Source organism: Staurois parvus, unplaced genomic scaffold (assembly GCF_062004578.1).
Source record: "Staurois parvus isolate SC_StPar_1 unplaced genomic scaffold, SC_StPar_1.0 ptg000049l, whole genome shotgun sequence".
Taxonomy (NCBI): domain Eukaryota; kingdom Metazoa; phylum Chordata; class Amphibia; order Anura; family Ranidae; genus Staurois; species Staurois parvus.
The window spans coordinates 3,233,581-3,247,495 of record NW_028317845.1 but is presented as its reverse complement, the minus strand read 5'-3'; the positions used below and the strand labels follow the sequence as shown (position 1 = coordinate 3,247,495).

At 41.9% G+C, this 13,915-nt stretch overlaps 1 protein-coding gene across 1 annotated transcript in view; it reads left to right on the top strand.

Annotated features, from left to right (window-relative positions):
* Positions 1-13,915, top strand: part of GIGYF2 (GRB10 interacting GYF protein 2) — a gene marked incomplete at its 5' end in the record, with an annotated part of 153,929 nt that overhangs the window by 62,011 nt on the left and 78,003 nt on the right. Inside the window, 2 exons of the mRNA XM_089666000.1 lie at positions 5,814-5,905; positions 13,737-13,844. Coding sequence (XP_089522126.1) covers positions 5,814-5,905; positions 13,737-13,844 — 200 coding nt within the window. The remainder of the gene's footprint in view (positions 1-5,813; positions 5,906-13,736; positions 13,845-13,915) is intronic.

Genomic DNA, 13,915 nt, shown 5'->3' with positions numbered 1-13,915 from the left:
TTCTGCCGTTTATGTACATGGGCCGGACGGGAAAAAAGTCAAATTTAAAGATGCTACTTCTTCCTCCTCCTTAACCTGGTTTGAGAGCTCCTGCAAAACTAGTAACCAGATAAAGGGCCACATTTCCATACTACACTCACCAACCACTTTATTAGGTACATCTGTTCAATTTCTTGGTAACACAAATTGCTAAGCAGTCAATCACATGGCAGCAACTTAATGCATTTAGACATCTAGACGTGGTGAAGATGACTTGCAGTGGTTCAAACCGAGCATCAGAATGGGGAAGAAAGGGGATTTAAGTGACTTTGAACGTGGTATGGTTGTTGGTGCCTGACGGGCTTGTCTGAGTATTTTAAGAGCTGCTGATCTCCTGGGATTTTCATGCACAACCATCTCTAGGGTTTACAGAGAATGGTCCGAAAAAGAGAAAATATACAGTGAGCAGCATTTGTGTGAAAGAAAATGCCATGTTGATGTCAGGGGGGGCAGAGGAGAATGGGAAGACTGGTTCAAGATGATAGAAAGGCAACAGTAACTCATGTCAATATGGACCAAAATCTCTGTTAAATGTTTCCAACATTTTGTTGAATCTAGGCCATAAAGAATTAAAGCGGTTCTGAAGGCAAAAGGGTGTGCAACCTGGTACTAGCAAAGTGTACCTAATCAAGTAGCTGAGGAGTGTATATAATCGCTTATCAACATCAGACAATAAGCTCTCCTATATGGAACATTGGAAAAGCGATCTTAACATCCTGTGTCCCTGTGACTGACTGGCAGGATATTGTGAATAATTTGTCATCAATATCCGTAAACACAGCTTTGGTTGAATCTAACTATAAAATGCTACTACTTTTCGGAAATGTGGCCACGTAAGCTCTGTGAGAGCTGTGATTGGTGACACAGTTTTGGTTTAGGACATTCAACCTCATTCATTTGGTTACAGGCCAAAATATCTCTAGAAAAGCCAGAGAGTGCCCTCTTTCAAAAAATAGGCGATGATATTCCTAAAATGAGGAAAAGATTAATTTCCTATATGATACTTGCAGCAAGAATAGTATCTTGGTTCAAACACTGCCATTGTGCAGCGTTTGAACCAACCAATAGTCAAACTTGACTATCTCACACGAAAATTAAACTTGACCATCATCATTAATAAGCTAACATGTACTCTCCATGTTAATCAAGCTAAGTTCGATAAAACCTGCTGTGGATACAATACCTCTTGGTGGATGACTGGGACGGGGGGGGGGTGAAGATACCCCAACTGCTTTTGTTCTTCTCCTTTCCAACTTCTTCCTTTTTTCTGTTTGCTCAGGTCTGGAGCTGTTTGCTCCTTGATTTCTACATTCTCAATGGTTCACTGTACAAGGGTATGCAGGGTGGTTGACATTACTCTATATACTTTATCGCATAAATGTTTTGTTCATCATCCTACCTGACGAGTATTGCACCACATCTAGCATTCGGTTGCTGGTCAGTTGCACTACGGATGTCATTTCGTCATAATCTTTATATTTGATTGGTTCTTTTTCTGTAATATCTGGTCATTACTATTGTGGATACGTTGCTCTATAATGTGTGCATTACTACCTGATAATATTTACCTGTTACCCTCTGTTTGGGGAGATTTGAAGTTCTTATGTTTTTGTAACTGTTATTTATGGAAAATTTATAAGCATATTGAAATAATAAATACAGTTCAAAGCTCTACCACCTCACTAATTTCTTCTTTCAAATAAACCAAAAAATGTCCAGGGACAATCAGATTTGCTGAATGCTTTGGACCACCTCTTGTTCCAGGGAGTTGTCATGGCAGTATCATCTCAAGACAGTTTCTCAGTATTCTACTCTAAATCGTACACAGTACCAAAGGTCAAAAGAGGTATTGGTCATATTCTGGGCTCAAAATCTCTCAACAAATTCCTTCAAGTTCCCAAATTTAGCATAGAATTTGCAAGGTCTTTAATCACTTCTCTAAGACAAGGGAAGTACAGTATCTCACAGAAGTGAGTACACCCCTCACATGTTTGTAAATATTTTATTATATCTTTTCATGTGACAACACTGAAGAAATGACACTTTGCTACAATGCAAAGTAGTGAGTGTACAGCTTGTTTTAACAATAAATTGTAAAGTGTAAATTTGCTGTCCCCGCAAAATAACTCGACACACAGCCATTATTGTCTAAACCGCTGGCAACAAAAGTGAGTACACCCCTAAGTGAAAATGTCCAAATTGGGCCCAAAGTGTCAATATTTTGTGTGGCCACCATCATTTTCCAGCACTGCCTTAACCCTCTTGGGCATGGAGTTCACCAGAGCTTCACAGATTGCCACTGGAGTCCCTATTCCATTCCTCCATGACAACATCATGGAGCTGGTGGATGTTAGAGATCTTGCGCTCCTCCACCTTCCATTTGAGGATGCCCCACAGAAGTCTCAATAGGGTTTAGGTCTAGAGACATGCTTGGCCAGTCCATCACCTTTACATTCAGCTTCTTTTGAAAGGCAGTGGTCGTTTTGGAGGTGTGTTTGGGGTTTTTATCATGTTGGAATACTGCCCTGGGGATCATGCTCTGCCTCAGTATGTCACAGTACATGTTGGCATTCATGGTTCCGCTATGAACTGTAGCTCCCTAGTGCCGGCAGCACTCATGCAGCCCCAGACCATGACACTCCCACCACCATACTAGACTGTAGGCAAAACACACTTGTCCTTGTACTCCTCACCTGGTTGCTGCCACACACGCTTGACACCATCTGAACCAAATAAGTTTATCTTGGTTCCAGTAATCCATGTCCTCAGTCTGCTTGTCTTCAGCAAACTGTTTGCGGGCTTTCTTGTGTATCATCTTTAGAAGAGGCTTCCTTCTGGGACAACAGCCATGCAGAACAATTTGATGCAGTGGGCGGCATATTTTCTGGGCACTGACAGGATGACCCCCCACCCCTTCAACCTCTGCTGCAGTGCTGGCAGTACTCATACGTCTCTTTCCCAAAGACAACCTCTGAATATGACGCTGAGCATGTACACTCAACTTCTTTAGTCGACCATGGCGAGGCCTGTTCTGAGTGGAATCTGTCCTGTTAAACCACTGTATGGTCTTGGCCACCATGCTGCAGCTCAGTTTCAGGGTCTTTGCAATCTTGTTATAACCTAGGCCATCTTTATGTAGAGCAACAATTCTTTTTTCAGATCCTCAGAGCGTTCTTTGCCATGAGGTGCCATGTTGAACTTCCAGTGACCAGTATGAGAGAAGGAGAGCGATAACACCAAAATTAACACACCTGCTCCCCATTCACACCTGAGACCTTGTAACACTAATGAGTCACATGCCACCAGGAAGGGAAAATGGCTAATTGGGCCGAATTTGGACATTTTCACTTAGGGGTGTACTCACTTTTGTTGCCAGCGGTTTAGACATTAATGGCTGTGTGTTGAGTTATTTTGAAGGGACAGCAAATTTACACTGTTATACAAGCTGTACACTCACTACTTTACATTGTAGAAAAGTGTCATTTCTTCAGTGTTGTCACATTAAAAAGATATAATAAAATATTTACAAAAATGTGAGTGGTGTACTCACTTCTGGGAGATACTGTACATAGCATCCATGGACATCCAAGATGCTTACCTGCGTGTTCCCATTGACACACATCATCACCGCTTTCCGCAATTTGCATTGGCAGACAACCACTTAGTATGTTGCACTGCGCTTTGGACTATACTCTGCTTCTAGAATGTTTGTAAAGACCTTATTAACTGTACTTTCCCTTCTCAACTCAACGTCCTGTCTGTGTGAGTTACATAAGCTCATTATCTTGATCATCACATTCCCCTATTGCTGGATACCTGATTGGCTCTGGTCTCTGGTGTGGCTTATTCTAGAGTTGAGGTAATCCTTCCGCCTTGCCTTTTGAAGGTTCCAGTCTGATGGGCTTCGGCGTCTTGGACACCCTCCCTGTGCATGGCACTTGGTTGCCTATCAAAGTTCCTTTTGGTGCAAGGGAGTTAATTGCTGGCAGACGTTCGTCTCTCAGTCAACATTCTTGAGCTACAGGCAATTTATTTGTCCCTTCAGTGCTGAACCTCTTGATTGCAAACTCATCTGATCTTGTTTTAGTCGGACAACACCATGACTGTGGCTTACATCCTTCATTAAGGAGGAACCAGAAGTTTCAGCTCTCAGTGAAACCAAGCAAGCTGTTAGTTTGAGTGGGTATTCACATTCCAGTGTGCCATGCACATTCCAGGTGTGGAAAAATTTACACCAGACTATCTTAGTCAACAATGTCTGGACTGCTAGATTGACCACAAAGTACCCAAGTTTGTCCCCAGGCATACCCTGGCCTTTGCACTAGATGAGTTCATCGCTTCCCTCCTCTTCAACCCCTTCCTCACCTGCTTAACAGGAAAAAGATTGTGGGCGTACTGGTAATTTTGTTATCCATAGGACTGGCTCAGGCATATGTGATACTCCTGGCAGACTCCATGGACACTTCCTTATCTTCTGAATCTCTGGGCCCAAGGACCTGTTTATCAACTTGCTTTGCAGTCATTGGCTTTAATGGCCTAACAGTTTTACACCAGGTCCTTAAAGATTTGGGCCCTCTGGATTCTGTTATCTCTCACAAGGTCTAACATCTTACCCGAAAAGCAAATTTCACATAGTTAAAGCTAGGAAATTTCATCCCAGGTAGCTCTCTGTGGGGCACACCCTGCCTTTGCCAGGTGGATCCACACCTGGCAATATGCGTTATGCAGGGTCAAATATCAGCTCTGGGTATTTTTTCAAAGACCACGTGCCTGAAGACCTTTTATTCAGGGTGTTACTCATGTGGTCCTCTTGTTTGTACTTCTGTGCCTCTGTCATCTCAGCCTGGTTCTGTCAGCTTTTCAGAAGTCTCCTTTGGAATCTATCAAAGACATTCCGTTGTCTGTGCTTACTTGCAAACTAACCTTTCTGAATCCGCTGCCTTAACCTGCAAACAGCCCTTTCTTGTCACACAAAGACAAGGTTGTATTAGGACCTAAGGCCTTCTTTTACCGAAGGTGGTTTTATCCGTTCACCTTAACCAAGATATTGTGCTAGCCTGCTCCTGAACATCACATGGAGTTTGGTCTCCACTAATGAACAATTAAGAAAACAGGATTTTTACCCTCACCATAGAATCATTGTTCATAAGCTGACACAAGTCCAACCCGCAAGCCCTGTCCACTCCTGTTGCTTTCTGCAAAACTGAGGCATTCTGGGTGTAGTGGGGGTTATGCTATGTGGTCCCAACCACTCTATTTGGTTGTTTAACCATTCTCCTAATACTGCTTGCTACAAAACCGAGGCATGCTGGTAGTAGGATGGATTATCCTAGGCTGGCTTACATATTTTTTTTTTTTTTTGCCAGTATCCTGTCCTCCTGTAGGTGACAGTATAATACAAACGTTAATCTTCCTATGTCCCTCAGTGGATTCCAAGAAAAGGTTTTTACATTGAGCAATAAAAATCCTATTGTAGAGATGAAAGAGTGAGTTGATTCGAGTTTAGAAAATTGGGCAAGGCTTACACCATTCAATCCACAAAAATGCTGTTGTCAGCCCGCAACAGAACATAGGTGTTGAGTGTATTTTTAACAGATGATCGGGTTTTTCCTCTGTATTTGTAGGTTCTTTAAAGGGCTAAAACATTTGGGAATATGAGTGAATTCCAGAAATGTGTTGCATGGTATTTTTTTTTTTCTATTTTGCCGTAACAAACTTTATTGTGTGCGAACAGAGTTTGTGTCTTTACCCGTACATTGTTTTTCATTTTACAGGGAGAATTGGGTCCTGACCATATTGGCCGCCACCAAGAGATGACAGCCCTGTACCAGATACAACAGCTGCACTACCAGCAGTTTCTAATACAGTGAGTTTATTATAAAGCTGTTGAAGGTACAATGTAGGTATGCATTATAGATTTATTGCATACACTTTACCCATAGTATTGCCACTATGTCTGCATTATAGTGCTTGATTAGGCAAACCAAATACTCTTGGTAACTGCTAAAGATGTAAATCAGTGTTTCTCAACTCACAACCTTGATTACCCACAACAGGTAATGACCAGGGTAACCCTCTGCGCAATCAATACCTTTCACTATTATCAAACAGAAGTGTATATACCCTCCAATTGCCACCAACACTGACTGACTATTTCCAACACCGAACCAAATTAAATATGTTCTAAAAGCGCAGCGCAACCATGTAATAATCAAAAAATAATAAATAGTATTATTTGTATAAAAACAAAAATTGATGCAGTGCTGAAAAAATTAATATTACATAAAAGTGCAATACTTAAATTATTATTGATATGAAGATATTAAATACAAGTGATAACACAGAAGTGAATGAAGAGCTGCAATGAGCGCAATTAAACAAGTGTGGCTGTGAAAGTCCTAAAACAAAAAAGTTCATATGATGGTGAGGATCTGACAAACACTGGTCAGAAAATTGTGCTGCACACGAATACTATTGCACAGGTGATATCAGATTATTCCATGTGACTTTTGTCCGTGCAGGGAATTGATAAAAATGTTCACTCCCCAGATGCGCATTGTAAAAGCGCAATGTGTTGAATCATATATTGACCAACGATCTGCAGGAAGCCCCCTTTAAATGGACCAGACAGACAGCATAGGAAGAGACTCCCTCCTCTGGATCTGAGACTGCTCTGCGACTGCTCTGCAACCGTTATCCAACTGGAGTCCTGGAAATCATTTAGCGAACACCCATCCGAAGCTTTGTACTAACAATTCCTCTTCCTTCTATACCCAAGCCTCGTTTCCAGACAATTATTTGTTTAATCAGAAAATTAATTCTAGAAATACCACTACTCCATCAATCAACCTAAATACATTTACAATCAAATATATGATATTCAATTAAAGGAAAAACCTCAGTGTAAAAATTTATTGTAGTCCACTGCAATTATTAGTATTAATGCGTAAGCACCACAAAAAATATTAGTATCCTTTTTTTTTTTTTTTACTATGTAAATAATTCTTCACACGTACTCGTGACTATGTTTTTATGCAGTGCATCTCACGTTTGCTCCATCACCCTTCACTCTGCTCTCTCGCTTGGTAATGGTGACCTACATCTTTGAAAGAATCAAAATTCGCTTTCCTCTTCACGGGGTTTCAAACACCTCCTTGGGATTTCTCTGAATTTACCACCAAACCACTCTGTAGATATTCAGATTAGGCACAGCAGAAGAACACCTTTGCCAGATGATAAACCCCTCAACTCATAATCAAGTCATAATCAAAAATGACATGTGATGTAGTCTATTACTAGCATTAACAAAACAGTGTGCTTTTCTGCGTAGCCTTTTAACTATTAAGTGCTATTTTTCAACTTCATTTAACAGACTGTGCAGCAAAAACTGGAAGCGTGTGCCCTCAGGTCACATACTACTAATGGTTCTAGGGCTGTTTGCAGTGTGCCTTCTAACAGTGCCAATATTTGAAGCCTGGAATCATGTTATTTTTTTTTTTAGAAGTCTATTCATTCCTCAGAATACTCCTTGACTTATTCAGATTTGGCTGGGCCCCCTCCCACCTTAGCTGAGATTTTTACCACAATCAAGCAAGATTTTATGACCCAATTTACTGACTCATAGAGACCACAAGCATGCTCCTGGCCCTCTTCTGCAGAATTTGTCTGATTTGCCTGTTGCCTTAGTGGCTTCTGTACCATCGGATCCAGAAACAATATGATTCTCAGTCATTCTTGTCCTTGACTAATAAGATTTAACCTGAAGGGTCGCACTCCACTATTGTTACTCTCAAATTAAATTGTGCACCACTCTGAAGCTAGAAGATCAGCCTATTGCTGCCCCCAGGGCTGTTTCCAGCCTTGGGTCATGTAAAACTTAGAGCCACAAATATTTTTCCTCTAGCACCCATTATTTCTCTGTGGAGGCTGGAAACATTCTGACAAGCTGTTTGCTACCCCCTAACTGCTTTTTAGACTTGCATCTGTGACCCCAGTGGTCTATTCCCACTGGGCATCTGACAGTGTCCTGCCTTAACAGGACATTTATTATTCCAGGAGACAGACATGTCTGTTAGGCACCCAACTGATCAGCTGTTTGAAGCTTTTTCTAAATCTCTGGTCCTGCTGGCAGACCGTGCCGTTCACCCAATTCGGGCTGTGACCTTACATTGTCAAACCGTGACTGTCAAAATTAGCCAAGATTTGAACCCTTGTTTACAGGCCATATTGAGCAGAAGACTGTAGCATTAATTTTCACCTGTTATGGGTTGCTAGAAGCCTCTCATTTCTCTCATCAGTTAATTTGCATAGCACATTTTGGCAAAGTTCTGCACTGCAGAACCCCTGTGTGAAATAAAGTTTGATCTGCAAGGCCTTTAAGGGACAGCATCTCTTCAGATCAAGACCTTGGAACAGACTGCAAAATATTCTCCCTCCCTTACCTTTTTGTTTTTCCAGTCCCTAGATACCCAAGTAAACACCCCCCCCCCCTCTCAAACTCTGCTCTCAGTCTTCCTCTCAGGTTTGTCAGGCTGCAGGATTCTCCGACAATCCTTCATCTTCATGAAGAGATTGAAGAGTTGGTTAAACTTTGTGGATGCTTGGACAACTTGCAAATCAGAAGCTTGGGTGTAGAAAGTGGTATTGCAGGGCTACAAACTGGAATTCCGCTACCTGTCCTCTCCTCAGATTCCTACCTCTAACCTTTCAGTGTCACTGCCGAGATTAGCAGTTCTTTTGGATCAGGCCCCAGTGCTGTGGTAGAGCGTTTCCAGGGCTTTTCACTGTTCCCAATCCAGAAGGAGGGAGGCATAAAAGAATTTGATGGGTTCTAAAATATCAGAAATTTTTGTTGGAATAGGTTTGGTGTTTGATGTATCTGAGTCTAGCCCTGGCCCAAGTGTATTTTCCACAGGATCATGATGTTGCTTTGTTAAGTTAAATTGAGACATGCTAATAGTTGAAGCGTTATCTTGGGTTGACATATAGTTTTTTTTTTTTTTTTGTTCTGTGCCAGTGTGCAGATCTCGTTTAGGCAAGTTTTAGACTTCCTGTGCCACTTAGTGGACTTTTACGGTAAAAATTACAGAAATTTTTGAAGTGAAAATTTCATCCCTATATGAACTTCTGTTTAAACATAGAAATGCAAACTGTATGCAATACACCATTAGTTTTCTGGTTTGTTTCTTGTCCTAGCAATAATGCATTGGAATATGCTGAGTAGTGCATTCTTCTAATGCTTATAACACTATTTGATATTTGTCTATACTTATTCTCATATGTCATAGAGATTGGTCTTATGGGGCTTGCTAAACATACACAGAAATGAGAAGAGAGAGAGCAATACAGTGCAATTCAGAAAAGAAAAATGGTTATATTGAAAGTACTACCTTGCTTAAAGCTTAGTCTGAACCAGGGCTGTCCAGCTTTGTATGATGTTACACAGTATCAGCATTTCCTTAACAGATATTAAAGGAATATGTGAATCACTAAAAATCTCGGCCTGTATGCATGTTGAGTTGAACTATGAGTTTATTTTGCTGAATCTGGGTAGCTGCTATTGATGACCAGTATAAAACCTTAAGACAACTCTGCAATTTATCTCAATTGTGCATGACACAGGCCTCTTATTCATTCAGCATGGGTTATAGGCTCATACCTTCAGGGGATTGTAAACTGGAAAGCTTTTGAGGCCACGCCCGCCTCAAGAGCTTTCTGTATAACTGGTAATCTGTTTTTCGTTAGTGTCTGTAGGTCAGCCTTTCTCAACCAGGGTGCCTTGACAAAATTTCTAAAAGTTGCACAAAACTTGTATACAAGCCAGTGGGTGGAAGAAACCCAACTTTTAGTTACTCAAAGCCACAGTTTTTTTTTTTTTGTGCGCCATTACGACCTTCTATCCACCGGCCAATGACATCAGTTGATAAGGAGGGTGTCAGTTGCCTGCACAGCATCCTTGTTAGACCCTTCCCTGCCCCCCTTCTGTCAGTGCTGCGGTCACATTAGCTCAGTGATGGAGAAAAACTGAAACACTGTATTACTAGTTAGGACCAGTGTACAAAAGTGTGTTTGACTGGGGAAAATAGATCACCTCTAGTGTTGGGTGTCCATGTATGGATGTTTCTGCGTTATATAAAACTATTAGAATGGGGTGCCTCAAGAAAGTCCATTATTTTAAAGGGCGCTTCGGGACTGTCCATAATTTTAAAGGGTGCCTTGAAATTGTCCATAATTTTAAAGGGTGTCTGGACTGAAAATAGTTTGAGAAACACTGCTGTAGGTGATGGACCTCTTCTCCTTCACCAGTTTATTATTTTCTTAAATTGATAATCAACTTCACTGCCTTCTGTTGCCCACACAGAAGTAGTGTATCCAGATAAGTACAACCTCAGGAAAACCTTGGTGGCCATACTCGGGCTCCATGCTTTGGGGATGACCTGTAATGTTGCTTTGGTCCTGTGTGGGGCACTCACCTTGGTGCTTGACTCAAGTTAGCCACAGGGTACTTTACAGGGCCATGGTTCATTGCTATAGAACCCAGTTGCTGAAGACCCTCTTGAGGGTATACTCACTCTGAAGGGCGAAGCATTGTAAACAGATAAGGCAGGGTTACCCAGTATTTCTGGACGTTACTTGTGAACTTTTGAACCTTGACACTAAAATTCAACCACTCAAAGCTCAGTTTCAGTTGGATGATCAGGTGTTACATCACACCACTGATCGCACCCTTTAATGCCACTCCCATCTAGAGACCTTATAAGGTACTCAGAAGCATCCATCTGCCCTTTTGCCACAAAGTTTCGTTGCAGGACAGTCTACACCTTGGTTGCCATGTACTCCTTCTGGACATGCTTGCACTATCTCCCAAATTCTACTCCCCAATTACTGCACTGGGAAATGACCAGGCAAAAGGGAGCCAACTACAAACAGAAGGCAAAGATTCACTCTAGCCTGAGTGACGAAGTATCCATTGCACAGATCAGGAACCGGCCTTAACGCCAGTCTCAGCATCCACTTCAAGATCTTTCAGGGAGACAAGTGGCCTACTTGACAAAAGCAGACTTTTCTGCATTTGTCAGAGTTCCTTGAAGTGATTATGGCCTTAATTCACCATATGTATCCAAAGCTTAAAAACGCCATTCCTCTTCTCCCACTCCTGTTTCTTAACCGGAATCAGACCCTCATATACCGGTCCTAGAGGACGCTGAATGAAAAAGAGGTGAAAAGTATGTTGAGGTAATGTTGATTGAAGCTATAAAAGAGTTCTGTCCCCCCCGACTGTCAATATATTGGTAAGAGGGAACCTCAACTCCACATACTTGCTAACATTGAAAAGCTCATTGTCTCTGTCTTCAAAAGCCCCTTTGGATGCAAAGAGACCTACAAAGACGAATGCTGGCCATACACGGATCAAAATTTGATCCTTGAGTGGGCAGGCTCGTTGTACAGAAGTCAGTCTACTAATCAACTTCTGTAAAACTAGCCTGTTGGAAAATTTCCACATGATCAGCTCTGCCGGCTATAGCCTTTCCCTGCTGTCAGAACACATAGGCTCAGCGGTAGTGATTCCAATGTGTGGATGGGGGGAATTGGGTTTGTTTTTTTTGTATGTTTTTTTTTTTTTTTGTTCAACTCTCTTGTTGAACAAAACAAAATGACCTATGTATGGAACGCTCTTTAAAACATCCCCTGTTCATAGAATGGATGACTTGTAACCGTTGGGTCACTCCTGAAAGGAATTCTACTCTCCCCCTCCAAAACCTTTGCGGAATGCCATGCAGAGCGGAAAAAACTCTTTTGAAGGTTGTGGGGTTTTTTGTTTGCTTTTTTTAAATACCTGGCAGGCCATGCCCTGCAGCCAGCTCTTTCTGCTGTTTCTGTATGTCGGACTGGTTTATTGGTGGCCTCTTTCAATGCAGTACCTTTTTGCACAATTCTACTCGAGAACTTTCCCAGCTAAACAACCTGTCTTCATGGAAAAAGCAAGCTCTTTCCCTGGATCTACCTATGCTCCTTTCCCCCTCAAACAAGACATTCCTTGTCTTGCTGGATGACCACTTCATCTCAGCAGTAGAAAGATCCTTACCTACAAGTGGAAGGTTCGTACAACAGATGGAAGTCTGATTGAGGAGGAGTCTTCGAATCCTGGACAGTTCAGAGGACATGGTCAAAAGAAATCAAACTCCCCATCAACATCTTGGAACTCTGAACTGTCAGGCTGTCCCTTAAACACCTGATCCCTCTTCTGAAGGGGCACCCAATACAGGTACATTCAGACAGTGCCACCACAGTGGCAAGCACCACAGAGTATATCTACCATCAAGGGAACATGTGAAAGAAGCCTGACTGGAGCAGACAAGCTCCTCTCATGGATAGAAACTCGCTGTCCGGCGATTTCAGCAGTCCACATCCCAGCAGTGGACAACTGCAGGTTGGTTATCTCAGCTGCCCCCGCTTGGAGCAAGGAAAATGGTATCTTCATCTAGATGGGTTCGATCTGATATGCCTAAAATGTTATACTCTGGATGTGGACATCCCAGCCTCCAAGTACAACAGACTACCTCTGTATCTAGAACCAGGGATCTTTTAGCTCTGGCCTCAGATACCCTAGTTTATCACTTGATCTCAGTTCAGGCTAACCTGTTCCTGCCCTCAACGGAGCATTCTCCCTCATCTACTCCACGAAATGGAACAAGGAAGTTTTTCAGGCACAAAACTGACCCAGAAGAAATACTCAGACTTCTTGCAGATGACCCCTGGCCTCTTCCCAACAGGTCAGATCTGTTTCATGACCATCTATTCCATCCTGCTTCACAATCTCTAGCTTTAATGGCATGACTATTAAAACCCAGGTCCTAAGGATATAGGTTTCTGATTCCATGATTCTTACCTTGCTCAAAGTAAGAAAAGCTACTTTCAGGATTATTGTACCTGGAAATCTTATTTTATCTGCTGTGGGTGCAGTCCTTTTACTTGGTGCTTCGCATTGAGGTCTTCCTTCAAACAAGCCCATTTTGCAACACCCCGTGTTTCCTAGGAACCTTAACTTTGTTTTCTCTTCCTTGCAGAAAATTCCCTTAGAGATTCTTGCAAGCAAAGTAGCCTTTCTTTTGGCATCATGTCTGTCTGATGTGTTTATGAACTATAGGTCCTTCCTTATACTTCACAACAATAAGGTTACATTAGGCCTGGTTCACACCTATGCTTTTTTTCAGTGCTTTTTGTGTTTTGCAGAAACTCACTACAGTCCATTTAACATGGTTTCCTATGGGACACATTCACATCTATCTACAAATATCACATTTTCAGCTGCTTTTTGAATAGGGTCAGGGACACTTTCTTGCAGCAGACTGCAACATGCATAGGTGTGAACTTGGCCTTAGACCATCTTTTCTTCCAAAGGTGGTTTCAGCATTCCATCTCAGTGAGGACATTTTTCTACCATACATGTGCCTGGCTCTTGTCCGTGTCCTCAAAATCTTGCCAGTGTCCAATCACCTGAAGGTATGAGCCAATAACCCATGATGTATGAATTAGATGCCTGTATCCTGTACTGTACTCTAAGATGTGGAGTTTACAGGTAAGTCATGTTTTTTTCATGTTTAAACTCTGTTTCATTCTGTTGTATTTTTCTTGCATTTTTTTTGTTCTTTCGGTGGTGAGGCAGTGTTTAAAAAATGTTACTGTTGTCTACACAGACAGCAATATGCCCAGATGATGGCACAGCAGCAGAAAGCAGCTCTTTCATCACAGCAACAGCAACAGCTGGCTCTACTCTTACAGCAGTTCCAGGCTCTAAAGATGAGGTAATATGTCCACACTGACCATGTTGTAAAGCTCCCAGCTGTGTTTTGTAGGTCTAATAAGAGAAGTGATT